Raw genomic sequence first — 27,125 nt, 5'->3', positions numbered from 1 at the left:
TTAGCCCATCTCTTCTCCTCTTCAAGATCTTTTGACTTCTGGACAGATTATAGGGCAGTGGGGGATTTTTGTGGGATTATTTCTTCAATGTCCTGCTCTGGCCACTCGTTTGAATGTGTGACTCCAACTCAACTTATCCCTCAAACTACCTGACCTTTGTGTCAAGTATCATTGGAGCGAGTAAGCACTACAAATCAGGGACAGAATGGCTTTTTTTTTCACAGATTCCAGAATTTCCAAACCCAAAGAGGGACTGCATTCCCAAGGATCAAACTTCTTCGGTCCTGCCATGAATCTTCTAAGAGAGACCTGAAAGGACCTAATCTGATTGTACGTGCCAGCACGCTCTAGCACATTAAAAAAATACAAGGTGTTTTTGGCCACACCACACCAAATCTTCACCCAATCATCAGATTTGTATGAAAGCTTGTTTCTGCCTTTGAATTAAAAAAAAAAAAAAAAAAAGTCAGGCAGAACAAAGTTGAAATTTTGAGGTATACCAAATTTGATCTTACCTACTGAACAAGTCAAAATTTTAAGATAAACAAATTTCTATTTCAGTGCCACAAACATTCAATTTTATTTATATAGCGCCAAATCACAACAAAAGTCACCTCAAGGCGCTTCATAGATACAGAGAAAAACTCAACAATCATATGACCCCCTATGAGCAAGCACTTTGGTGACAGTGGAAAAGGAAAAACTCCCTTTTAAAAGGAAGAAACCTCTGGCAGAACCAGGCTCAGGGAGGGGCGGGGCCATCTGCTGCAACCGGTTGGGGTGAGACATGCTTCCATTAATTTGCTTACCTGCGCTTTAACCCACTTCCTGACAATTAATTTTAAATACCTGGCTCACTGTGTGCAGCACACCAAAACGTGAAGCAAACATGGCAAGACTTACATCTAAAAACAGCAGCAGTGCTAACATCAGTCCAGAGAAACAGCAGTGAATGACACGTAATTGTAGAAAATGTGCTTATTGAATGATTTTTACTGGCTAACTAGAACTACTAGTTTTCTCATAAGAGCTAAAAAAAAAAAAACTGATTTGATGAAGGGAGAGTTTGGGTTCACATAAAGATGAAAAAAGGAAAAAAAAGTTTGTTTTTTCTTTATTTTTAAGTTTGGCTCCTGCTACATCTTTTAATCATTTCACAATCTGTTGATAACGACGGCGACACAGAAATCTGACTTGCATTATAACTCAGGCTGAGAAGTTTGTAAGGCAGCTGAAACATGAAGTGTTTTACGGTGAGAACAGAAAGTAGGCCGTGAACTCCACAAGACGTTCATAAAGTAGAAAACAATCACATACAGTCGTCTTTGGTTTACTCCGTGATAGAAATTTCATTTTAAGTCGACTGTTTTCTTAAACTTGCTTCAAACTCCTGTCCTGAAAATATTCAGATATTACATAAATATGACGTTAAATAAATTAATCCTAGATTCTTGTATTTACAAATGTACATTTAAAGGTTGAGTACAAAGAGTATGTTTGCTTCATTTCAGCTTTCAGTGTATCTCTACGTTTATGTCGCTAACATCTAGCACTCTTACACTTATCATTGATGATTGTTTAGTACTCATGAGGAGCTTCGGGTGGTCATCATCATGCAATTGTTAAGATTTTTTTTTTTCCATTCCCGGGTAAGATGAAACATGCTTTCTTTCTGGAAGATACACATAAACTACAGTGTGTATTCACTGGACTGTAATGCGTTGATGACTTGGGGTGCAAATGATCACTGTGCACCGCTGATTTGACGCTGATTTGGTTGCAGACGATTCCTCAGTTCGTCTCTGAACAAACCTGATCCCTTCGTTCTCTCCGGGCTGCTGCAGAGAGCTTCAGGTGAATGTCTTTGAACCCCAACAATACCAGTCAGTTTTCTGTGTCTGACGAGTCAGAGGTGTCTGCGAGTCGGGCCTGCCTCTTGCGTACGTTCCAGTGCAAACACTGAGCCAGACTTTCAAACCAGTCATACACCAGGTCGTGACAACAGATCGATGGCACCGGATAACAGGAGGTCGTGATCTTAATACTGTGGGTAGAAGAACAGACGGAAGAATCATCTTAAAACTGAGGAAAAAAGTATTTGTAGTGAATCTGTTACAGACGTCGACACTTGTGCTTACCAGTCTCCGTGCTGGATCTCCTGCCTCTTCCTGCCATCAAACGACACCCAGGCAGTGTTCCTGGCATCAGGGGACAACGTGATCTGTTTCAAGGAAGGCGAGGACAGACTGTCAGTGTTAGAGTTAAAACAACATCAGCCAGGCGAGCAGCTCCATTTTACTTTTAAAGCATTTTCTAACCAGCACTGACAAACTTACGGATGAGAACAAAGGGCACGTCACTCATTTTGTGAGCATCTGGCCATGAACCAAAGCACCAATGCAAAAACTGCTGTTGTTACCAGATAAAACAAAGTGACTATAATTCAGAGCGGCTGACAGGAACAATTTTATGAAATGTATCCAATATTTCTCATTCAAACCCTTGTTAGAGCTGGTATAAGTAAGAGGGTTACTGGAGTTATTCCACAACGGTGGGGTAAAAATTTAATTAAGATATTTAAGCCTGTAATAAAGTGATGGACAGACCACCAGCCTCACAGCAAGAAGCTTGCTCGTTCGAACCGCCTGACCTGGTACCTGGAGGATTGTGGGTTTTCTCTAACAGTCCAAAGACTTGCATGTTAGGTTACCTGGTGTTTGTTTGTAGATGCCTCCAGACCAGTGTTAATGTCACTGACCAATACATTTCATCAATGGCCTTTTCTTCTGACAAAAACAAAACAATAGCTAAATAAAAACTAATGCACGAGGACAAAAGCTATGATGAAATGTACCGACACTTTTATGAATGAGCTGAAGATAGTCTGTTGAGACGAAATCCAATCAGAACTAATTAAGTTGTGTAGAATGGTGGTACACGTTTGGAACAGATCTTCTTGTGCAGTAAGGTTAGACACGCACATTTGTTGTGCCCATAAGACACAGTCTGAGCTGGGTTGGGGGGCGGCCACTAAATAGTACATGGACTGGTTCTTTTATAGCTTTTTTCTACTATACTTGTTTTATAAACCATGCCTCATTCCCCCATTCATAGAAGCACTTTTTTTCCTATCTAAGATTCACACACTCACTCTCTGGTCGGATCAGAGAACAACTTGGGGTTCATCATCTTGCCCAAAGGTCTATTTTGTAAATCTTGGTGATACCATGTTTCAGAGAGGAGGATTATCTGTAGTACACTCATTGGCTGGTGACTTGTGACTGACATGTCATTAGCGTATGTGCGAACAGCTGCACAGTCAGATGCGACCATTCCTCTGTTCATCTTTTGGTTTTGTTTATTTTAAGCCAAGGTAGCAATGGTGAAAACACTAAAATATAGGCTTCAAAATGGGACTTCACTAACCAGTAGCTGATCTCATGGCAGCTGCATCCTTTATACTGTGTTGGCAGATCGTGTTGATGGCTCTTTTCGCGTTATTTTGGCTCAAGGTGAATACAGTGAGTGAGTTTGGGCTATTAGTGTGGTGTGAAAGCGCACTGTTGTGTGGGGGGAAAGATGCTGGATTTCTAGCAATATGGACTTCTATAGATTATGTTAGATTCATAATTGTTGTTTGGCAACATTTAAATATGATTTAGTTTTTTCCTTCCGTCAGCACTGAGAGAACATTTAATATATACAAAACACAATAAAGATGTTTCCAACCTCCTCCTTACCATGAGCTCCACCCCAGCAGGAACCACGATGGGCCTGAAAGAGAGCGAGTGGGGGCAAATGGGAGTGACCATGATGGCGGGGACATTGGGATGGATCATAGAAGCTCCTGCTGCAGCCGCGTACGCCGTGCTGCCTGTAGGTGTGGACACGATCAAACCTGGAGAACAGAGTGAGATGGAGGCAGTTTATAACATTTGCCTTTGAGTTTATTTGTACACAAACACTTTGTTTCAGCTCTAGTAGAAACCGAATCAGTGCTCTGGAAGAAGCACAGACCCACCGTCTCCCTGCACTGAGGTGATGAGTCGTCCATCAAGGTACAAGTCCACGTTGGACAGGTAGGAGGAGGGTCCTCGATCCACCACCACCTCATTCAACACCTGCACATGTACGTGTACGTGTACACACACACACACACACACACACACACACACACACACACACACACACACACACACACACACACACACACACACACACAATAGATAAGATCAGAAGGCCTAGGGAACTCTGCCATGTTCTTAGAAAGGATATAAATCCTCTCTCCGAATACTGAAGACCCAAAATATGCAACTGCAGTGCCATCTTTTGACCAAATGACACATACTTAACTCATTCACTGCCATTGACGTCTATAGCCATTCACTGCCAATGGCTGGCAGTGAATGAGTTAATATGAGCAGTTATCTATAAATGTGAATTTAGTGCAGTAAAATGAAAAAGCAAATAAATGTCTTTAGCTCGGGCTCACTAAAACACAGTTAAAAAATAAAACTGTAGCAATGGTTGTGATTTTACAGATCAAGGAAACTGTATATAGACTGTATGGAGACAGCAGAAAAGATTGTATGAACTTGCCAGAGTGTCATGCTGTTAATATCCACATGGTGGTGCTATTTACAACAAAATTAAATCAGTTTGTCCTTTTAAGTTGGCACTAAAATTTCAGCAAAATATCTGGTTGATTTTTCCACCAAACACTCAAACAAGCAAATCTAATAAAAGGAAGCCTCTGGTTGGAGATGGTCTAATAAACAAACTGGTTGTCATGTAAATTGTAAATAAACTCCACACCCATTGAGCAGTAAAACACAGAATAACATATCCATGTGTTCCCTGAAGACAGCCTTAAATCTGCTCAGTGTACTCCATAAAACAATAAACTAGTACATTACAGAAAGAAAAAAGTACAAGCAGACTGACTGCAAACAAATCATGTTCCACACTTCAGTGAGTCTCACAGCCTGCTGCAGCGCCGTGTTGTGATGTCTGACAGATATACTGACGTCAGCTGAGCACAACGCAAACATCCTGCTGGGTGCAAGCAGACATGATGTAATGTGAGGTCAAACTGAAGCTCAGGGATCAGAACAATCCGTCACTGTCTTTTATCGATGAGCCTAAAAACTCCAGGGGGGTGAGAGGACTAAGGAGAGGGCTGTGCTTAGAGAGAGAGGCTATGTGTGTGTGTCGTGTTCGCTAGTTACACAGTGTGTCAAACCGAGAACGTCAGGAATCATTAAATATCCATTCGGCACTGACTCCACTGTTGACGCCACAGTATCCTTGGAAACTGGCTCAACAAACATTCATAACATCCGAATTTCTCTCCCGAGCAGCTTTATTATGACTGTTGCCATGGCAACCAAGCTGATGATCCCTCACTGAGCCCTAGACTACACACACATACACACACAGTCAGGTTCCATCATCTTAATGGCGTGCAGGAGTGTGATCGGGAATTAACAAGGAGGCCAAACTGCAGTCCCATGAGCCCAAATATTTACAGGAACTAAGGAACCACAGGAACTTAACTGGGAACTAAGAGGTCCCAGCTGCTGAATCTAAAGGACCTCAGAGAGATTAATCATATGATAGATTTAAAAAGGACTGCATTTTAGAGACCCGCAAGGAAACAGCAACATGGTTGTGGTGCTTTCCTTGGCATCTCAATGATCTCAGGTACAAAAGTTAAACCTAAGGCTTTTAGAGAGTTAACTGGATTTTAAATCAAATAATCAGGTTGTGACTGGAATGTAGACTTTCAGTTTTAACTTAAAAGGTTTAACAAAAGTACTGTTTAAGAATTCATTTTCATACATAGTCTCACATTTTCAGAAGTCCTAATTTTGAAATCCTTCAACATACTGTTGTTTTTTTGCAGGCTGATTGGCTGGTAACCCTATCATCATCATCATCTTCAGGGTTTCCCACAAAAACCTTAGGTGGTTTGTGTTTTAAGATTTCTTTTAAGTGTGTGTTCAGTTAGATAAAGTATTTTATCAGCCTTTTACACAGGTAAAACCTGCCTGAAAAGGTTAGTCAAACTATCAGACGCAGCATTAAAGATGCAGTCACACTGAGTGATAAAAGTGTGTAAACAGCATACTGGAAATACATTTAAGGGCTTTTACTGGTAATTGTATATTTAAGACATTTTGAGACTCACAGACACCCTGATAAATTCAAAGGAGCCATGACTGTGAAAAAGTAAACTGAAAACTCAGCGCATCTGTCTCCAAAGTACACAAACAGCTGAGGGACGCAACGAAGCAATCAGCTAATTAACAGATGCTTCTCTCCTGCCCTGACACTGTTTTTTCACTCTCTTTGACATCAAACTGTTAGGTCGTTCAATGAAGGTTTGTAACCCTTGCCCTCATTATAATATTTTAATTTATCATTTAGTGGCACTGATAACCGCGTGAATAAAAGTTTGCATCAGCCATGTGTCTTCAAGCTAGCCACAAGAGTTTCATTTGTTGCCTGACAGCTGCACACTTTCTTCACACCAGAAACCCCAGAAGGGTTGACTGTGAATGGGTAAATGTGACCTGTGCTGTAGGAACTGAGTGCTTCATAAGAACAGAAAAGCTCATTCTATCCACCTACTAAATTCCTAAAATTATTCTTCAAAATCATGAAAAAGTTCCAGCCTGTAATCTACATTTATGTTTATCTTGAGAATTGTCCAACCATTAATCTGATGATCTGATCATCAGAATGACGTACAATCCACCTCAGCTTCTAAACAAGAACACAAAAGCCAACAAGCTTATTTTTGGGGCGTAAACAGTCCAGCAGCTGATATTCTCACTGACCATTTTAACAAACCTGTAGCTGCAGGGTGACCCTGCCAGCATCAGTGTTGGTGTGTCCATGAGGAAGGAGTCCATTGTGCTCCGGCTGTTGTTGTGGCCCTCCGCTGTACGGCTGCTCTCCTGTTCTCTGAAGCATGTCCTTCACCACCTTCACCTTCAGACGACTGCGCAGAGTGATTGCTGCGTTGCCTGAAAGTCCCCCAAAAATTGCCGATCAGGTAAAAAGTTTCCAATGAAACTATTATTATCCAGAAAGAGCTGCAGTTTACCTTCAAACACTTTGGCTACTTCAGTCTTGTATGACTCAAACTTGAACGGTGTCAGAAAGCCCAGAGAGCCAAGGTGGAATGCCATGACTGGAGGGACACTTCCCTGCGGAAAAGAGAAGGCACGTCATTATGTAAAAATTAAAACCAACTCAGAACAATAGAAATGATCCAACCTATACTTTGAAAAGCTCATCGACAGGAAAACTGTAATTAAATATTCAAGTCCAAGCATTTCTTTTTATATTTTAAACAAACATTAATTCAGAAGAGAAGGAATCTGAAAGATTTGTTATGGTTATAATGCAATTACAATGCAAAATGAACATCTGTTATAATATTACACACACGGCAACTTCTAAAACACAGTGTGTCTTTGATGTGATTCATTTTGCTATTCTGAGTCTGTAACATGAAGGAGCAACAGTCATAAATTACTCACCAGGGTTAAAAACGCTACATTAAAATAGAAACAGTGGAAAATGTAAAACTCGCTTTTTTTTTCTTTTATGTCACCGCTACAAAGGTCTTGGCTAACGTCAATAAGGTTTTCTGACATTTAGAAAAAAAAAAAAGAAAAAAAAATCACAATACCTGGAAGAGCGAAGAGGCGTAAAGCAAAGTCCCGTCGCCACCCAGACAAATGATGAGATCGATGCAGTCGGATATATCATCATAACCTGACGTCACACAAAGTAAGTGCTTAAAAAATACAACAATGTTACTTCAAGCACGAGCCATTAAAAGATTTCCCCCTCATCAGACACTGCCAACATCTTTCATCATATTTACTCAATACTCAGGATCCCTTATTAAAGTTTCACCTTTTGCACTACTTTATAACAGTCACAACACAGATTGTCAGAATATTTCATTAATGGCAGTTTAAGTGTTTTTAATAGAAAAACACATTGGGAAAAAATGCTGCATGGGAGCATCCAATAACATGAATGACAAAGAAACAGCCACCATATGTAGTGAGGTACTGATCCAACACAACATTAACTAGGAAAACAGAGCAGTGGTTCAAACATGCAACATCCTCTCTCTGATAGCAACTCTTCAAACTGAACACGCTTATTTAACAAACAACGACACATCCTTTAAAGTACTACAATATAAGATCCGAGCGCTGGAGCCTATCATAGCTGTCACAGGGCAAGAGGTGGGGTACACCCTGGGCAGGTCTTTCAGATAAAAACCTACATGAAGTAGGGACAATGAGACTAAAGAGCTATAGGAACAAAAAGATGCAAAGCACAAATAAACAGAAAAACCCAACACTGACAACACTACTTCGGCTGTAGCTAATGTAGTTAATGGAAACAATTTAATAAACCCAACAAAAAACAGATCAGGAAAGAAAATTTAGCAAAGCTGCTCTTTATCTTGGTTTGAAGGATGACTTTATAAATAAAGATCATTTAGTTATACTATAAAAAGAAGATGAAATGCAATAGAAACAACACATTGTTATACATGTTTTTTTTAACACATCTCCAGTACCCTTTTTATTTTTTTAAACAGAAACACAGGAAATAATGAAAAATGAATGTACATAATTTTAAATATGTAATCATTCTGAAAGGAAAACTGTAAGTTCAGCAAGTTCTTTGCATTGCTGATGTGGTTATCTTAAGAGTAGAAATAGAATAGCGCTTAGGGTAACATAATCAATAATTCAACACTTCATCTTTGCCATTTTTACACTTTTACTGAAGAATAAACATCAAAAGATTGCACCTTTTACTAAACACAAATATCTGGTCTTCTAATGGTCAAGTTTTGTGTTGCTTTGGGTCTCACCCTCTCTGAAGGTGCAGAGCTGATTACGGATTGAGCCGAACGCCTCGTCCTTCGACAGCGTGGCGTCATCTGCGACCCTGCGCTCCACGTACACCATCATCTGCTTCTCCTGACACAAAAACGCACAACAACAGCCAAAACACACACAGACATCTCTTAAGTGTAAGCCTTTCAAAATAACGTTAAACATGTGCCAAACACATGTAGCTAGCTTAGTGATAGCACCTGTATGGAATGCAAATATGTGGATTCACTGTCCAACACCGACCGTCTGGTTTCACAAAGTACAGCTTTTTTTTTTGTTTTTTTAAAACAAACATCTGGTCACAAGGTGTTGTAACTGCTTGAAACGAGACTATAACTTACATGTCTGGACGCTTTCCTGCATTCTTCTTTATGATTATTTGTTGCTCTTAAGGTCTACAAGTGTGTCAGTGTACACTTGGTTCTTTGCCATGTTTCTCAGTAGGTACATGGGTGAAGTTTACAACTCGCCAACAGACAAAACTGAAGTGAAATCACTTTTTAAAGAGACGGCTCAGCCCAAACTCTACTTTTGTTCTGGCCTATTTTTTGTTATTAATTTATGTATGTTGCCCAATTTTGGAGATACTTGTTGTTAAAAAGAAAAGTCTGTCTTCTCTGAAAGAAAAACAAACAAACACAGTCTGTTGTCCTGGTAAAACACAGACACATGGTAGTGTCCGCTGGATATAAAAGATAATTTAATCAGACCAGGCCACCTTCTTTCGTGGCACTCAGAGCAGTCTGTGCCGCCCTGTGTGATCCGTCAGTATTAATTTGTTCTTTAGCAGCTCTTATGTAGGGCTGGACCATGCAGGCAAGCTTTCCCTGACCACAAACATCAGTAAGCTTCGGGTGCCTTTGTCCTTTTTGCCCCAGGTTACCTGTAGACCCTCAACTCAAACTATCCCAAAACACCTGCCATTTTGGGGATGCTCTAACTCAGCAGCCTAGCATCGAAGCTTTTATCTCGCTGACACATGAACTTTGAAAACTGTCTGATCGCTGCCTGACTAACATACTCTTAACAGCAGACGCGGTAATAACATAATCAGTGTCAGTAGTTTTATTGTTGTGGAAAATGGGAGTGCAGTACATTATCGACTGTATGACACTATAAACGCTGGGTCCTGTACCTCTACTAGAAACCTGCAGAGCTCTTTGAAAGGTTCAGCCAGGCTCTCATCTCTGATTTTCCTGATGACGAGCACATTCACTGGAGGTTTGTTCCAGGTGAGCCTCTGGCTGGCTGGGTCTTGGATGTGCCTGGGACACGGACACAGACATAGAGAAACAAGTGAATAAACAAACACCTAAAACTACAAACGCCGTCTCTCCGCGGCAGGTTATAAAACACACACAAAAAAGAAGAAATGAACACATATAATATATTTAAATGAGTTTAACGTAACCCTACCACATTGTACTGATAGTTTAGGTCAGTCTGCTTTTGATCCTGACAGACATCAAATGAAGTAAATCCGACTGATACCATGTCTTCTCAATTAAATAAATATGATTCAGTATTCTCAAGGAGCCTAGTCATTCATTAACCGTGATGAATGACTCGGTCACGTTGAGGTCATGTCTGTACAGGCTGGGGTCAAATTCCAAACACAAGAATATATAAAATGCTCTTTTCCTCATCCCTTTACCTTTTATCTCCCTTCTTCTTTGTGTGGCGGATAACAGGCATTGTGCAGGTAAATCTGTCTGTATGCGTGTTCACAAATCAAGGCCAAAGAAACTCTTTACGATCAGGTGACGATCACTATCTGTAGCCCACTTTGTAAGCCTTCCCATCTCAGGTAATATCCAATCACAGCATTCTAAATTTATCTTATCTCATTCAGTTACACAAACTCATCTGTGTCAATGTCCTAACAAACACAAAGTCCGACTCATTCAGCACCCTCATGCTTACATGACTGAAGTTGGGTTGGGAAGAATGCAGGCTTTGGGTCCGAAGTGAGTGGCTGGATACGGTCCATGTAGAAAGTGGGCTCTTCTGTGAGAAGGAAAGACAGTGGAGTCAAGAGAACATCACCTCACGTCCCAAGCAGCAGAGCTGTGCCAGTGGCACGAAGGACCAGCTGGCAACCTGCAGTGCAAACCTCTTAGGAGAACTTTCCGCTGTGTCGCTTGCTGAACTGCAGGGCTCCAAGTGCTCGTGTTGGCCTGGCAACCTCCGGCGCTCAATCTCCCACAGCAGCTGTTCATGATCGCCCCCCCGTCGCTGCGACCTCTTCCCATCCCGTCGTTTCCTTGGTGACTTGGACGAGTGCTCCCTGTGCTTAGAGGCCCTGGGTGACTCTGACATCTGACCGAGCGGGGCGGAGGGTCGCAACATGGCTCTGTCCGGCACTGCTAGGGGCCTCGATGGAGGATTGGTCTCTGAATTTTCCATCCTGCAATCAAGGAACATAAATACTGGGTTTGGATGATTTCTTATAAAAATCAGTCAAACTTGAGTAAAGTTCACATCTGACAACACAGGAATCAGGTGACTGGTTTTGGTACAATAAGCCATTCAAAGTTTTACCCTCATGCTATGAAAATCTTCCAAGTCACAAGATCTTGGAGTACATTTTAAATTACATTAATTTTTCAGGCATTTTTGAGTCCTCATATTATATCATAAGGAATGTCTAATTTTTACCAACATTTAAATACATGCTCATCTTCTAGTCATGATCTCCTAAGTTTAAATACTTTTCCAATATAGTAATTCCCAATGTCCATCAAATTCCTGTGCACTTCAATTGTAATTCTTAAGGTTTATAAACAAAGAAATCTGACTGAGGAAATCAAGTGGGAGGCACTCATTGATTTGAGGTACTCATTACTGAAATACTTAAGAGCCCCCCCCCAAAAAAGGAAACTGACAATGCCTGACTATTTGAAATAAAAATCACCCAATGCTTTGTTACGTTATTTATTACTTGGTTCCAGCTTCTCAAAGAGGAGGATTTGCTGCTTTTTATTGTTTTATTGTTTTATAAAATGATACATTTCATGTCCTAGGATTGTGACATGTTGAATACCAGACTTCTTTCAGCTGCTCCCTTTAGAGGTCACCACAGCAGATAATCAGCCTCCATCTCACCCTGTCCCTAGTATCCTCCTCTGTCACATCAGCCCTTTCTATGGCTTCCTTCTCTGTCCTCAGAATCTTCTCTGAGGTCTTCCGCTGTTCAGCTCCACATTCAACATAATTTGGCCAGTATATCCACTATCACTCTTCTGCATATGTCCAAACCATCTCAGCCTCATCTCTTTGTCTCTAAACCACTTAACCTAAGCCGTCCCTCTGATGTACTCTTTTTTTAATCCTGTCCATCCTGGTCAGTCCCAATGAAAATCCTCACACCTTCAGCTCTGCCTCCTGTCTTATTGTTAGTGCCATCCTCTACCCTATACAGCAACGCCTATACCAGACAGACAGACATTTAAAGGCCAAATAATAATAATGATGATGATAAATTATAAAAGCTCAAGAGTCCCACAACGTAATTGTTTTTAAATGTGCCTGATAAAGTAAACCAGTATATGTATGTATTTAGTGAGCAGATAATCCTTCAACCTCAGAGGTTGAAACCTCTAAATGACCCTAACAAATCACAAATAAAACATTTTTACTTGACTGATAAATCGTCTCTGTTCAACTGCAGGTTAATTAGAAAAATAATGACTGATCATTTCAATCATATGGACTTCTCCATCCTAACCGGTGAAATATACGTCAAGAAAACACAGCTGTGCAACTTTCTGTTCAGCCCTCATTTTCCAGCAGTGGCCTTGGGCCCAGTTCGGCTGACATAACCGTCCGTTTATAACACATTGCGCTCGCAGAAATTAAACTAACAGACACACACATAGACACACAAACACCTCAGTACCTGCCGTGACTAACGGCTTTGGAGCCGTTGATCTGTTGACAGCTACCGTTACCTAGCAATGGCTAACCGGCTAACGGGTCCGATCGGCAGTGAAACTTAACAAAGTGAAGCCTTACTGTGTCACAAACACGCGAACGCGCACATGTCGTTACTAATTCACCGCGGCTCGGGAATATTTAGACGGTACCGAGCGTGTATTTTAAAAACGGAAGCGCTGCTATCAAAGAGTACAAGTTGGCACGTTACAGAACCGGGGAGGTGACGTCACCGTTTGTCAGACAGCGCTACAACCCCCGCTCTCTGAGCGTGCTTAAAGCCACAGCGCCACGCCTGCCTCTGCTGGTCAAAGACGGTACTACACCCTCATAATGCACACTAAAAATACACTCACCGGACACTTTATTAGCTACACTTTGATAGTACAGGGTTGGATTCCCTTTTTTCGTTCAGAGCAATCCCAAAATATTCATTACAGATTTTGGTCCATGTTGACATGACAGCATCACACAGCTCCTGCAGATCTGATGGCTTCACATCCATGATGTGAATTTCCTCTTCCACCAAATCCCTAACGTGCTCCGGTGGAGACTATGGAAGACATTTAAATAAAGTGATCATCACAGGTTTAAGAAACCAGTCTGTGATCCCACGTGAGATAAGTGTGAGTTTGCCTCACATTTCATCCACAGCTACCTTCTGTTGGCTCTCATAGGAATTTTTCCTGGGTATCTGTTGATGTGTCTTCCTGCTCACGCAAAAATAACTTATTTAGTTTTCCTGGTGTTTACACCAACTAACAAACCAACAATCTCTGTATCATCAGCAAAGCCAACATTAAAGACATCAGATGAGCCAGGCCAGCATTCATTAGTATGAGTAGATAAGACTAATGATTTAACATTCCCCTGTGGGGCTCCAGTGTCGGTGCTAATGGTGGGTGATACTTATCTTATTTATCACTCAATGATCTATCATTGAAAAAGGACTCAACCCTTATGATGGCTGCGCTGTCGACCTTTTTCTGTGACCACCTTTGCATTGTGTGGTCTTTCATTATGAAATCCAGATGGAAAGTCCACAAACAGAGCACATACATGTTTTTGTTTTGGTTCAGATGACAGTGTATTACATGCACCATGTACTCTTCCTTCTTGTGGGTCCAGTTTTTTTTTTTGCATGTTGTTGAGAACACCATTCTCTCAAAAGTTAATGCTACTGGACAATAATCATTTGAAACCCCGTGGTTGTGACGTTTTTGAAGGAGGAGCTATTGATGATGGTTTTACAGGTTCTGGGAACACACTTCTTCCCTCCACACTACCAGTTAATCCATCAGGTCTGGCTGCTTTTCTAATATTGATCTTTCTAAAACGTTGAGTGCTGCAATCACTTGCTTGTCAAGCTTAAGCCGTTCCCTAATTCAGATGCGTTGAAGTGTGATCCTTCAAACCTCCCATATAATTTATTCAGTTCTTTCATCCCCACAAAACCTTTAAGTCACTTTTCCCTCTCTTGCCCTATCATTGTGTACACTCCCTGCTCCATCTGTGTTATCTTTCACTCTATTTTCTGCCTAGACACCTCATCATCACCCAATGATGACGAGGTGTTTGTTTGTTGGTTCAAATCCTCAGAGTAGCATACAGAGCACTGCAATGGCCCACTGCACTCATGGCTGGTTGGGCTCATTTTTACATCATGACTCAGAGGTTGCAAGCTTCCACCTTCAAGCCAAAATGATTCATGTTTTTATTAGTTAGCCTACTGGCATCCACCTGCTGGTAGACTGTTCTTTCCATCTTCCCACTGCCTGTTTCCCACCACCACATGCACAGGTGCTGAGTTTTTCACACCTCTCAGGTCCTGCATATTGCCATGCTGCTTGTCCTGACTCTGTGCTGCACTGTGTGCTCGCCATCCTCTTGAGATTAGCTGCTACATACAGATATCTGTGAATTATCCTCCTTTGAAACCCCAAACTACAGAATAAATTTGCACTCAGTCCGGGAGGAATTTTGTCAACCAAGCTCTGTGTATATTTCTCAACACTTGGACCCCCTCCCTGGTTTTTCTGGCTGTTCTCTTCCTTCTACCCGCAGGAATACCCTCATACCTGGATCCGAACGGGGTCTGGCTGCGTTTCCTCAACAGCCTTCTGATAGCGTCTGCCCAGCCTTGCCTTGGCTGCAGTTCCTCCTGACAGCTTCTGTGGTTGGAGATTTAATTTTAGCCTGGCTGCAGAGGACAAAACATGACTGCACAAAGCATTTTACTAAAGAACCTACATTATAAGAAATAAAAAAAAAAAATTTTATTTATTGGAATAATGTGGATTTCCCTGTAACAAACTACAGAGAGGTACTATCTGTTGGCTTAAAACTTTGATCACAATAGCTCAGCTGAATTGTTTATCATTTCCCAGATCTCCAGAGGACCTAGATGATTTTGGTAACTCCCTGACTTTTATGTAGCACCAGTTTGAACTCAAAACCACTGGTGACATTATGCAGGTACAACACCACCAATTATAAAAAGGTAGAACATTCTTTCGTTGAGGTCCAAAAATAGCTGCTGGACACGTATGTCACTCCTGATGTTCTAAAGTGGCGACAGGTTTATTTTAGCATTGATAACTGGAAATGACTGTTTTCTGTATAACTCTATCAGTCTGTCACATCATAGTGGAAGAATTCTGGCCCGTTCCTCTTTACGTTGCTTCACTTCATTAAGAATCACAGGCAGTCATTTATGCACAGCTCTGTTAAGATCTCTCCACAACATTTCAATCAGATTGAGGTCTAGACTTTGACTGGACCACTTACATTTTTCAGCAATTCTGCTGTAGATTTATTGCAGTTTCGTTGTCCTGTCCCAGTTTGACCCAAGCTTTAGCTGCCAGACAGATGACCTCACATTTGACTTTAGAATACAGAGGAGTTTATGGTCGACTCAATGACTGTGGCTGTAAGACAAGGCCTACTCATCACCCCTCCACCACCGTGCTTGACAGTTGGTATGATGTGTTTGTGCTGATGTGCTGTGTTTAGTTTTTGGCAAACATCTCCACTTTGCTCTCATCTGCCCAAATGAAATTTGTTCAGATGAAGCCATGCTGCCATGTTCTTTTTACAGAGAAGAGGCTTTCCCCAGTTCAGTCCTTTTCTAAATATACTGTCATGAACTTTAACATGTGAACTGAGGCCTGTAGAGCCTGACATATAGCTCTTGGGTGATTTGCACAATCTGACCTTGGGGTGAATTTGCTGAGATGTCCACATATGAATGATGGACTTGTCTGGCCTTATAACCCTCTTTTTTCCTTGGCACTGAGTTAACACACTGACCTGCTTTTACAGAAGAGCTCAGAGTTACTGCTGATCAGTTAATCAAGTGGATCTGATTATCAGCACCGGACTGTTATGTGTAAGGATGTACAGGACCATAAATGTTGGTGAGCTCTATACTTAAAGGCGGTCTAGAAAAAAGACATGACGGATTTTGACACTACAGAACTTTACTTGAATTTGATCCAAGTTCATTGTCTATACAGGGTTTTATTTACAAGATCTGAAATCAGGAAAGGGCAAAAACAGAAAAAAACCAAAAAAAACAAACACTAGATACAACTGAGGTATTAGCTAAAAGCATTTACAGGTATGTAATCTTTCTAGTAAATATCTATGATGATAAACAGAGATGCAGTGTCTTCTGCTTAAAAAACATCTTTTTTTTAATATATATATCACAACATGAGGTAGGAGAACAGTGTCTCAATTCATGCAAGAACAAAAGTCTCATCACACTGTAGTATTGGCAACATAGTATGCAATGGTCATACACAGACACTGTTTCATGTTTCAGAACAGCATCAAGGGGGGGGGAGTTGTCTTTTTTCCATCTATAACAGGATGTGTATCAACGAAATCAGGGTATTCTTTTTAGTGACCGGCCATCAGTGTGATCAGCTCTACTTAAAAGGCTAATTACAGCCTGAAGAAAAGAAAAGAGAAAACAAAGAAATCACACACCCAACTACAAATCAAACCACCTTCAAACACTTCAAAGGTCAACTTGTAGCCATTTACAAGTTCTCGTCACATAGGCGAATGGTTATGCAAATCTTGCATTCAAATCTGTTCATGTGGTAAATAAAACACAGCTACCTCCACTTTTTTTTTCCTTTTTTTTTTTTTTTTTTTTAAGTCAGTTGGGCAAAGTTCACACCTGTAAAAACTGTACAAACTAGATCCAAGTTCTCATAACACAGAAAAATGCAAAAAGGCCCAGCACGCCCCATTATTCTTTAGTCCTTTTTTTAATCATTGTGATGTGGTTTAAAAAAGTTAAACAGCGCCCCCATGTGTATAAAATGCAAACTACTCAGAAAGTACAGACCTCCCTTAGATATCTGCTCGTGTGTTGAATTTTTAATTAATATATATATATATATATATTTATTTTTATATATGTATTGATATATTTTTCAGCTGAAGAGGTAATTAAGTGAATAAAAACTAATACTGATTATATTCTAAGTGAGAAATGACGAGGATAATATATGATCTTAAATCAGGACACAATCGCACGTCCAGAGCTACATGAGCAAGTTTCTCCCGTTTCCCTTTTCAAAGCTGCTGTGCTTCAGTCAGACATTGGAGGCCCGCCCACAGACACACACACACACATTCCAAACAAATTAGGCTACAGGTTATACTCTTCATGATCTGACTCTGACTTTATATTCAGCTAGCCTCTGATCCACTCGCGATATAAAACTTGCACACGTTCAATATTCATGCATATGAGCCAACTCAATCTGTGTGTCATGTGCAGGGAAATCTTTTTCTCTTTTTTTGTACATTAAACAGACCGATAGTGGCCCACAGATACAAAAAGTAAAGGGGCAGTAAACCATGCAAAGAAAAGAAAAGAAAAGTTTTCATTTTATCCACAAAGCATTTTCAATTTTGCTCAGAGGAGACAGAAGGGAGGAAAACAGCTTACATTACACAGTAAACAGTCCATTATGATGAAATCCACAAAAAAGTATTTCCATCAGTTCATAAAGAAGGGAGGGGAGTGTGTAACAAAGTAATATTTTCCTATTTTTTGCTGTTGTCCTGCATCGCATCTCAGTAAACCACGTGTTCCACTCCCCCACATCCACACAAAGTCAAGTTCTCACATCAGTTTTCATGAAGAAAGCAAAAAAGAAAAATAAACAAACACTGGGGCTGACTGAAGCCTCGGTTCTGATCCAAATATTATAACCTTTTAAGATTATTTATTTATAAGAACAGTTAATATATTAATGACTACTGTATTTACAAAGTGAATATAAATCTTTTAGTTAATACGTTAAATATTTTCTTTCATAATTTCAGTAAAGGTTTAAATGGAACAACAGTAGAGTGTACATTTGTGGCATGGGGGTTGATTTTTACTGGTTTGTGCACCTGCACCTGCTTTTCTGACTGTCAACAAACCACAACTGCCCGCTTCTTCAGCTCTGTCATCGTAAAGGGAAGCTGTGTGAGAAAACAGGATGGAGCACAGTGGAATGTCTATCAATTTGCATTAATGGCAGATGCATTAAGAAAAAAAAGAAAAAAAAAAGCTCAGAGTTTAACCGAGGCAAACCACCTCCCACACCCCCCCACACACACACGATTATTTACACACACACACACGCACAAGCTCGCTCGCTTAACCGGGATCTTCTTAGTGGCAATAAAAAGCTCCTTTGCCTGGCAACTGACACAAAAGTTTTCTCTTCCTCTGGCTGGACGTCTGTAAGCTCTCCTGGGCTCTGACAAAAAAAACAAAACAAAAAAAGCAAAAACAAAAAAACGCTGCACACCCCCAGCTGATCTCACACAGGAGGTGGATGCACGGGCTGTGTGAGCGAGTGACTGTGGGAGAGGGGGCAGAGAGGGAGGCGCTGGCTGGGAGATCCTGTACAGTCTGGCTCGGGGGTGGGCAGAGGGCCTCAGACAACGGCAGCTGCCCCCGATTCTGACGGCACAAAAAAAAAAAAAGAAAAAGAAAAAGAAAGAAAAAAAGCCTCCTTCGGTACCGCCGGCAAACGGGCCACCCAGCCTGCCGCAAGGGGTGAGGTGGGGGGAGAGTGCGCTAGTCTTCTGGGCCCTCAATTCTTCCCGCTCTTCCTCTCCCTGCCTGCCCGGTCCTGTTTGTTCAGTCAGGCAGAATAACGGAAAGCAGGACCCAAACCACCCTGGACTAACTGCCTTCACCTGCGACCCACTTCTCACATGCGAGCAGGGTGGGGATACAACGGTCTGCTAACAATAAAGAAGCCTGAAAGCAGAGGGGCAGACTACAACTTTGATCATCTGCTGGGAACTCTGGGGCCATTGTTCTGCATGAATGCCTGCACTGCACCGACGCGATCGAGTGTGTGCAGGCACGTAAGGATGTTGCATGAAGTATAGTAACACGGCACAGCTACCACGCGTGAGGGCTCTGCCTTTCTTCTTTCGGCTCGGCTCGGCCCCCATGTCCAGACGCATTCCTTTCCCAGAGGGATCTGAAGGGGGGGGGGGGCACAAGGAGTGCACAACACTTCTTCAAGCCGAGCCTGAAACAGCAGTGTTTCCTTTCTATCTTGAAGATAGACAGGCTAGAGGTGAAAAAATAAAAACATAAAAATACACAGTGTTAAGGAGTTTCCGAGCAGAGGACAATGGAAGGTGTGCGCTCTTCAGAGGAGATGCGGGGCAACTGGCGGTTCATCTAGCAGACTGTTTGGTCTACATCAGGAGAGCCCAGGTGGCCCAGCAGAGGAGAAAACCAGTCTGTCGCTAGGAGCAGCTGTAGTGCAGGAAACACTACTCCCTAGCTAGCTACCTTGTAGAGATCACACCGAAAAACACTCATTTCAAGTTCAGCATCACTATTGGCATATTTTCATTAAGTCCATTTTTTTTCTTTTTTCTTTTTTTGTACAGTAAAGGTCTTTGTCCCCCATAAAGACTTGATGTTTTCGCATGTTACACAATGTAATAAAATGTCCGTGCAGTTTCCTGCGGTCGCTGGTACTTGGGCTTTACATACAGAAAGACAGAGTAGGGGCACGGGTCAGGCGGCGCCATGTGTTCGGGAGTGCTGGCTGCTGTGCCAGGTAGTAGCGTGATGTGACGTCCTCAAGGAGGAGCGAATCTGTATCCGAAATCTCAAAGTCAAAGTCATTATTAGCTCCAGAAACCAGTAAGCAGGAAGGGAGGGTCGTAGAATATGGATTGGAGAACAGGGAGGGTTGGGGTGGGTTATAGTGAAGGATTGAGTTGGTCTTCAGTGGACCAGTCTTCAGTCTGTGAAGCAGCTATTTGTTCAGTAAAAACTATAAATTAAACCCAACATACATGCCCAAAAACCTTTAAATACTGTTTAAAGAGAGGGAAGTGAAAATTTAAAAAAAAAAAAAAAAAATTTTCCTTTTTTAAATGATCATTGAATTACAAAAACAAAAGTCAATCCTACACTAAGCAAAAGGGGAGCGTAATGCACAACTTCAAATCAGCCTGAGGAGACGTGATGCTCCTTTCAGCTTTGGGCTGATCTTTTTGTGTCTGTACACTTGGCGGGTGATGAGGAAAGGAATGAGGGGGGGGAGGGGAGGCGCCCGGAGGGGCGGCAGTTACTTTTGGCCAGCCGCTGGGGCCTCTGAGCAGGGTGGGGAGTGGGCGTTAGGGGGTCCGGTGGAGGGAGTAGGAGGAGGAGAGGGGCTGCCTCCCATCGTGCCAGACTGGGCCATCTGCTGCTTCAGTTGGGCAATCGTGCGCTCCAGCTTCTCGCGCGCCTCCCGCTCCATGCGCAGCTCCTCCTGCAGCTCCTGCCGGTCAGCCTCCGCCCGCTCCAGCCTCTGACGCAGGTCGGACAACTGAAAGGAGACACAGAGACGAGCCACATTACTCTCACACATTTCCACATCTAATAGTAATCTGTCAACAGTCTTCATTTCAGATTTTTCTTAGCAGGCCCGCAACTGTTCATTCCTCTGCAAACTACTTTGGTCGTAAATATTTAAAGAAATGTTCCCAACAAATAATTAACTAAAGCCCAACATGACATCATCAAATTGCTGTGGCTTGTTCCGGCAACAGGCCAAAAAAAAAACAGTAAAATCCTCATAATCAGGCAGGTGTTAACCATCAAAAACAAACCAACAGAGACCCTGCATTTAGACACATAGTTGGCTCAGAGGCTTTTACAACACACACTGCAAAGTGGTGCAGACAGAATAACTACTGTTGTGTTTTGAGAGCTCTTAAACCATCAGTCAGAGTAACCATTTATTGTATTTTTCCCCTTTTAGCAGTAAACAAAGAAATGTGCACCAAACCTTTAAAAAACAAACAAAAAAAACCCCCATGTTGAACTCTCAGAGCCACACAGAAATGTGCACACCCGTTCTCTTAACAAAGGGACAGCTTGATGCCAAAGGCAGGAGGTGGAAGAGCTCAGGCCGATGTAACAGAGATTAAGATTAGGTCTACTGAAACCCAAACAGACGTCTGAGTATGTGCTCCGCACAGACTCACACAGCATCACAGTAAATTCTTTCTATTTGACTGCTACGTTTAATAAGTGCAGCTCCAAATAATTTTACCTAAAAACCTGATTTAATCATGACTCTAGTAACTACAGATCCAAAGATAAATGTTTGTACATACATGCTGATGAAAATGAAAAGAGAACTAATTGTAAATGCTTAGCGAGCTCAACTTTAATATTAATATGCAGAGTGCTGTGTTAAAGTGTGCTTTGTTTCAGTCCCACTGGAGCTTTTCAATCTTAATGTCTTTAAGATAAAAACGCCATATGTTAAGTGATGCAAGCCGGTGAACACACTTTATGTCACGGAGATTCACTCTGATGCAAAAGTCTGTGCATGCATGTGTTCCCCTGTAAGCCCGTACCTGTGCTGTGTAGTGGGCCTCTTGCTGGCGCTGCGCCCCTGGCTCGCAGGCGCAGGCCTGCTGTCGGAGCTGCTCCAGACGGGTTTCCAGCTCCAGCTGCTCCTGGCGGGCCTGGCCGAGCTGCCGTGCCTGCTCGCTGTGCACCGCCTCCAGCTCGCTGCGCAGCTCATGCTGCTCGGCGCTCAGCTCCCGTAGCCTCGCTGCTTCGCCTCCACGCAAAGTCTCCAGCTCCTGGGGGCACAAAGAAAAAGTCACATTTCAGTGACTCCTGCAAATGGTAAATAGACCGATTCGCATATATAGTCTTTCTATCTAATATTCACACTCTGATGAAATTTGGGGGTCCAGGATCTTGCAAGGATACTTTAACATGCAGGCTAGAGCACCCAGCAACCTTCCGACTACTACCTGCTCTACCGCCACATTACAGAAGCTCCACAAGGAGGCTGTTTGCTTCAGTTTTCTTACATTTTATTTCATCAGACATTTTGTCACCAATACTCTTTAATGGTGGCATCTCATTTTAGATTACAAATGCAATTTTCCCCAAATCCCATTAGTGGAGAACATAATTCAACTGTAGATGCGAATGTCACCATAATCTAGTTCAACTCAGTTTCCATGCATCCAAACTGAAATTAAACCCAGGGCTTTAATAATACGCTAAACGAGTGAAACACTGATTTATATGAACTGTTCTGCTGACTTGTGTTAAAAACTGGTGGAACAATCTGATACTGACACGTTCCACGTGATGGGAGGAAGTAATAGAGGGGGTTAGTGGAAGGTGAAGATCACCTCCACATCAAGGACACTTCTAATGGGCGGAAACAGTTATCGGCTCGTTGATCTCGGCCTCGTTTATCTTTCCGACCACCGACTCACCATTTCCAGCTGCAGCTGCTTGTGCAGGGTGGAGTTGAGCTTCTCCTGCTGCCTGCTGTACATCTGCATGATCTCCACAACAATCCTGTCCTTGTCGTCCTCCAGCCCCCCCACCGTCGCCACAACGCCGCTCGTGGCAGAGCTCACGTCCTTAGCTGCTACATCCGTTACCGATGACAACAGCGACGCAGGAGGAGGACGGGGAAGAGGGGTGTGGGCGGTGATGTGGGTGGCTTTCTTGTAGCCTGGGCTGCTCATCTCCATGGAAACTGCCTGGGTTTGGCATTCCCTCTCAGTGGCCGAGTCAGCAGCAGCACATTGGGATTTGGCCTCCCCGGCACCAGCAGCGACAGCAGGCGACGCGTGAAGATCTGAGGAAGGAGGGAGATGAAGAAGATGAAGAAAGAAGTTAAAAAGAAAAAGAAGAAGAAGAATGGTGGGTGAAAGACAGGAAGTGCGAGCCGTGCTAATGCACACTGCCACCCGCGCTTAGTAACACCCTCGCACAACCTCATAAACGCCTGCAATTCTTCCTCAGCACCAGTGCACTCACACAGCGCACAAGTATGGCTCGGCAACAGCTGACGAACCAAACACTCGCCCACAAATTTTCTGTGTGTTTGCCCTCAGACGCACGCAGAATAGAGAGGAATAAAGGGCCATGTGTGGGAGCCGCGCTGCTCTGCGTGGGCTCCTCCACTGTTCAAACCCTGGCTTGTTCCCCCGCTGCGGCCTGGGAGGAGGAGCATCATGGGAAACAGTGGGTAGGGTGGTAATCTCTGGCAGTATCGTAATTTAATTTGATTCCAATCGCTTAAATGAGAAGGAGAAGACTAGTTTCATCTCTAGTTCAGTTCCAGCTGACCTGGTTTTAATGTGGGTGACTGGCTAATAAAAAGGTTAGAATTATTTAAGCACCTCTCTGACAGCTTCCTGTGAGACAACTGTGACGTGACAATGTAATTTGAAATATAACTTGTTTCATAATGACTAAAATTGATATGTATGTGAGAGCTGGAGAGATGTAGAAAAAAAAGAATCAGGTGTTGGGCATCTCTGGATGTTTAGTGCCCAATGTCTCTTTAGCCACTATGTAGGCTAATAAGAAATAGAACTTGGAGGAAAATATGCTATCAAGTGTAAAGTCATCAAAATGAATTAAAAAACAAAAAGCACCAAGAAGCTATAAAGCTCAACAGTGATGCTTAATGTGTTTTCAAATGTGATGTGTGAGTTTCAGAATTTCCACAGCACCGGTGCTTAACGATTCTCTTACATTTTTGATTCTGTGGAGTTAGAAATTCATTTTTTTGAATCTCCCTCAGGCTTGGTGATAGAAACAAAGACTTGCTGTACTTCCAAATTCGTTTGCACTTCATTTATCCACTGAGGTCAAGGTTGTTCATTTGTGGAGTTCTCGCAAAACAAAACAGTGTTTTTAAGGTGGAATTTTTAAAAAAGCAGCCTCTCTGCAGTAATCTTACGACCCCATAAGCCACGAGGAGACTTAACACAAAGGCACAGACTACAGATAGAGTTGTTTTCTTTGCCCAACAACACTTGCGGAAAGTGCCCTAGTGTGCTGCTCTGCTGGGCTTAGCTTCACTCACAAAATACAAGATACAAGATCCAACTGGCACAGTGACACACAAAAACACAAGTGCACAAATGTAGGTTAGGTATGGCAGTGTATTTGAACCATAAGCTCGCAGACAGACAAAAATGATGATGAAGAAGCAGGTGGGGAACAAGAAGAAGATAATGATGAAGAAGGCGAAATGGTGAATGGTGACAAAGACATCAGGAGAACAGAGGGTAATGATCATGCAGCATGTGCGTGACAGGAAACGGGATGCTCTGTACACAGCATGTTGGACCCGGAGAGGACAATCATTTACTGACTCAAACTGGCTAGTGCATGTGTGTGCCTGCACACACACCCAGATCCATGCTCTGAAGTGCACAAATAACAGGCATGAGTCATTTGGTGGTAGATCAAAAGGAAATAAACAGAGGAGAGAGAGAGACAACCACAAAAGGAAGAGTGAACGGCACAGATATAACAGGGGGAGGAAGGCATTAAATGAGGGGAGAAAATGTTTAAAAAAAGAAAATGATGAAGGGGTAGAAGGCTTGAGATGAAAGAGGCAGAAGAAGGAAGTGCAGGAGCAAACGGAGAACCTGCTCAGAGAGGAGGATGTGGCGACAGCTGATGGGAAGAGAAAGAGGGAGGAGAGACGGACTGGTCGGAGAAGAAAAGAGGAAAATGCCTGAGAGGAATGAAAGAGAGGGAGGGCGACAGCTTGGCAGTCAGACGTGGTGAAATAATGGCATACAGAGAGCATTCCTGTGATTCATCCTCTCTCTCTCTCTCTCTCTGTATAGACGTAGATTATATAAAAATATACAGTACACACACATCTCATTAATGCAGGAAAAACATGAACGCATACACATGAAAACACACACGAGGAGGTCATGGCTGTTTCCACCCCGCCAACACCGAGGTGTCCCCTGAGATACCACAGATGCATCTCTAAATAAAAGCTGAACTGCCAATTTGTCACATGACACTGCACAGCTGTGAATATGGCTCAGTTTTAGGGCAATTTTGATGACACAAAAATGTTTGAAAACTACTGGAATAACCAAATATCGTTCGTACTGAGTGTTTGTGGAAAGCGTTTATACGAGCTCTAGTTTGACAATTTTCAGCTAGAAAATAGTGGAACACAACTTTGTCAGAGATCACACTCCATGTAAATGTTTTTTTTGTCTTGTTATAGCCAAAAAATATGCACTGTTAAAACAGTCTGAATGTGTGTGTGTCTCCAGTCAGTTTTATGCTTTTTAATTAGTCAAACTCCAAGTAACTTTCCATCTTCATGTCTGACACCGTTAATTAAAGAAAGACAATCTGTGTACAGAAACTCTTCCTCTACCTGCCCACTCACGCTGGGTTCTGCAGCTAGACTCAGTGTCTCTGCAGATGTGCAGCTCTTATTAACTGCTGGAGATCTAAGGCCTGTTATTAAATGGATAAACTGGAAGCAATTTCCTGCCTTTTGGCCCATTATCGGCTCTGCCATTTTCAGCTTTTCACTTGAACATAATTACAGAGCGTCAGCTGTTGCTTTTAATTTCACAAGAAGGTCAAGTAAGACAGGGTATGATCTTATTTGTTGTTCTATTTGGCTGATTTGTATGGTTTCCAAAAAGCATGATGAAGTCAGATTATCTTGGCAGCTTTGTGTCGGAGGAAGTCACATCATCTCTGATCAGATTTTTCTTCTCGTTTACACGACAACAAACATGTTCCTGCTCTGCTTATCCAACATCAAATCCCTCAGGCAGAAGGCAACAATAACATGGTCACTTATTTATTTCTAATCCTAATTTGAAGACCAGATTGTGTGTTTAAGTGGTTATAGCATGTATGTTGAGCCATTAAAAAGCTTTACACGCGTCTTTGCTGGTTAATAATTCAGCTCTGCTGGGTGTATTATTACTGACCCATTGGCGGCTCGTCGTGGCCCAGCACTCTGCGACTGTAGTGGTGTTTGAGCAGTGCGCTCAGCATCTCGGGGCTCATCTCTGCCTCCCTTCGCAGTGACACATTGGGAGCCACCATCTTATCATATGTGTACATGTAGTAACTGGAAGAAACAAAAAGAGAAGGCATTTAAGCACTCAAATAAACATCATCTAATTTTGAATCAATTCACAATTTTCTTCATTAACACCAACATTTGTCTGGTTTCTAAATATGTAAGGACTGAATTAAGCATCTGTTCTTTGCCCTTTTATTCTAGGCATACAGGAACTAGCGCCACCTTTTACATAATCTTGTGTTTGAAGCGATGATCGTACCAACAAATTATTGACTCGGCAGCTACTTTAACTAATGTGGCGTTTGCTCTAGCCCAAAGTAAATGGACGCTGGGAAGGCTGCAGGAAAAAAAAAAAAAATCTCTGCCACATGTTTACAGGATCTCAGCCTAAACACATCTTTTGCATATCACAAATGTTCAAGTAGTGGATGCAACTGGGAGAAAGAGAGATTGTGCTGTGAGATACTCCCAGGCCACTAAACCAACACTGTTTCATGATGGTGTGAAGGGAAGTTAAAGAGAGGGAGAAAAAGAAAGGAGGAGAAGAGAGGAGCTTTGAACCCCTCCCCCATCAGCAGCCCCCTCCAGACAGGGCTGAGGCTGGAACAGTGAACTAGGGTAAGAATGGCAGCTCAGTGGGACTCTGTGCTTCGTTTTCTTCCAGAGCAGACACACAACGCTTGATCTGTCTGCTCGCCTGAATGAAAACCACTCCTCTACATGAAACGGCTCAGAAGCAACTGAATAATGTAAGCCTGGCTTGTATGTGACAAGTGTAGCACTAATGGATGTTTGCGGCGATCCAGATTCGACTTTAAGTGCTGCGGATGTCTGGCACGACATCCAACTGTTA

At 42.3% G+C, this 27,125-nt stretch overlaps 3 protein-coding genes across 6 annotated transcripts in view; 1 reads left to right on the top strand and 2 right to left on the bottom strand.

Moving 5' to 3' along the window:
* Positions 1-566: 566 nt before the first annotated feature.
* On the bottom strand, positions 567-13,101 carry nadkb (NAD kinase b). 3 transcript variants are annotated; one of them, XM_085389363.1, is made up of 12 exons: positions 12,838-13,101; positions 11,053-11,346; positions 10,863-10,946; positions 10,075-10,204; positions 8,915-9,023; positions 7,703-7,788; positions 7,112-7,214; positions 6,856-7,031; positions 4,022-4,121; positions 3,741-3,898; positions 2,139-2,221; positions 567-2,044 (listed from the first exon to the last, which is right to left on the bottom strand). In XM_085389363.1, exons 2-12 carry the CDS (start codon positions 11,343-11,345, stop codon positions 1,885-1,887), a joined length of 1,482 nt encoding a protein of 493 aa, XP_085245489.1. In that variant the 5' UTR covers position 11,346; positions 12,838-13,101; the 3' UTR covers positions 567-1,884. The 3 variants fall into 3 exon arrangements, with proteins under 3 accessions (XP_085245489.1, XP_085245491.1, XP_085245490.1); XM_085389365.1 differs by having other exon boundaries at positions 7,703-7,762; positions 8,916-9,023; XM_085389364.1 differs by having other exon boundaries at positions 12,954-13,101.
* On the top strand, positions 12,896-15,092 carry gpr160 (G protein-coupled receptor 160). Its single transcript, XM_085390022.1, is given in 5 exon segments — positions 12,896-12,914; positions 13,064-13,189; positions 14,444-14,732; positions 14,770-15,009; positions 15,011-15,092. Coding segments are annotated over 5 exon segments (756 nt in total).
* A 5,000-nt stretch (positions 15,093-20,092) lies between these two features.
* Positions 20,093-27,125, bottom strand: part of skila (SKI-like proto-oncogene a) — a 33,441-nt gene continuing 26,408 nt past the window's right edge. For both annotated transcript variants that reach the window (XM_085388312.1, XM_085388310.1), the window contains exons 5-8: positions 26,175-26,317; positions 22,662-23,032; positions 21,777-22,007; positions 20,093-20,737 (exon numbers count right to left, since the gene is read on the bottom strand). In XM_085388312.1, coding sequence (XP_085244438.1) covers positions 20,495-20,737; positions 21,777-22,007; positions 22,662-23,032; positions 26,175-26,317 — 988 coding nt within the window. In that variant the 3' untranslated portion in view covers positions 20,093-20,494. The remainder of the gene's footprint in view (positions 20,738-21,776; positions 22,008-22,661; positions 23,033-26,174; positions 26,318-27,125) is intronic.

The sequence above is a fragment of the Rhamphochromis longiceps genome, linkage group LG18 (genome assembly GCF_057381845.1).
Source record: "Rhamphochromis longiceps isolate RC_006_pf linkage group LG18, R_longiceps_female_GT1.1, whole genome shotgun sequence".
NCBI lineage: Eukaryota > Metazoa > Chordata > Actinopteri > Cichliformes > Cichlidae > Rhamphochromis > Rhamphochromis longiceps.
Note: the sequence above shows the minus strand (reverse complement) of the source record. Positions and strands in the feature narration are given on the sequence as shown.

Bases quoted from the DNA above. Each gene is read 5' to 3' on its own strand.
- nadkb (XM_085389363.1), bottom strand. From the start codon at position 11,345: ATGGAAAATTCAGAGACCAATCCTCCATCGAGGCCCCTAGCAGTGCCG. The intron at 10,947-11,052 runs GTTTGCACTGCA...TCCTTCTCACAG, and splicing joins GCGGAAAGTTCTCCTAAGAG to AAGAGCCCACTTTCTACATG. The intron at 7,032-7,111 runs GTAAACTGCAGC...GGGGACTTTCAG, and splicing joins AGTAGCCAAAGTGTTTGAAG to GCAACGCAGCAATCACTCTG.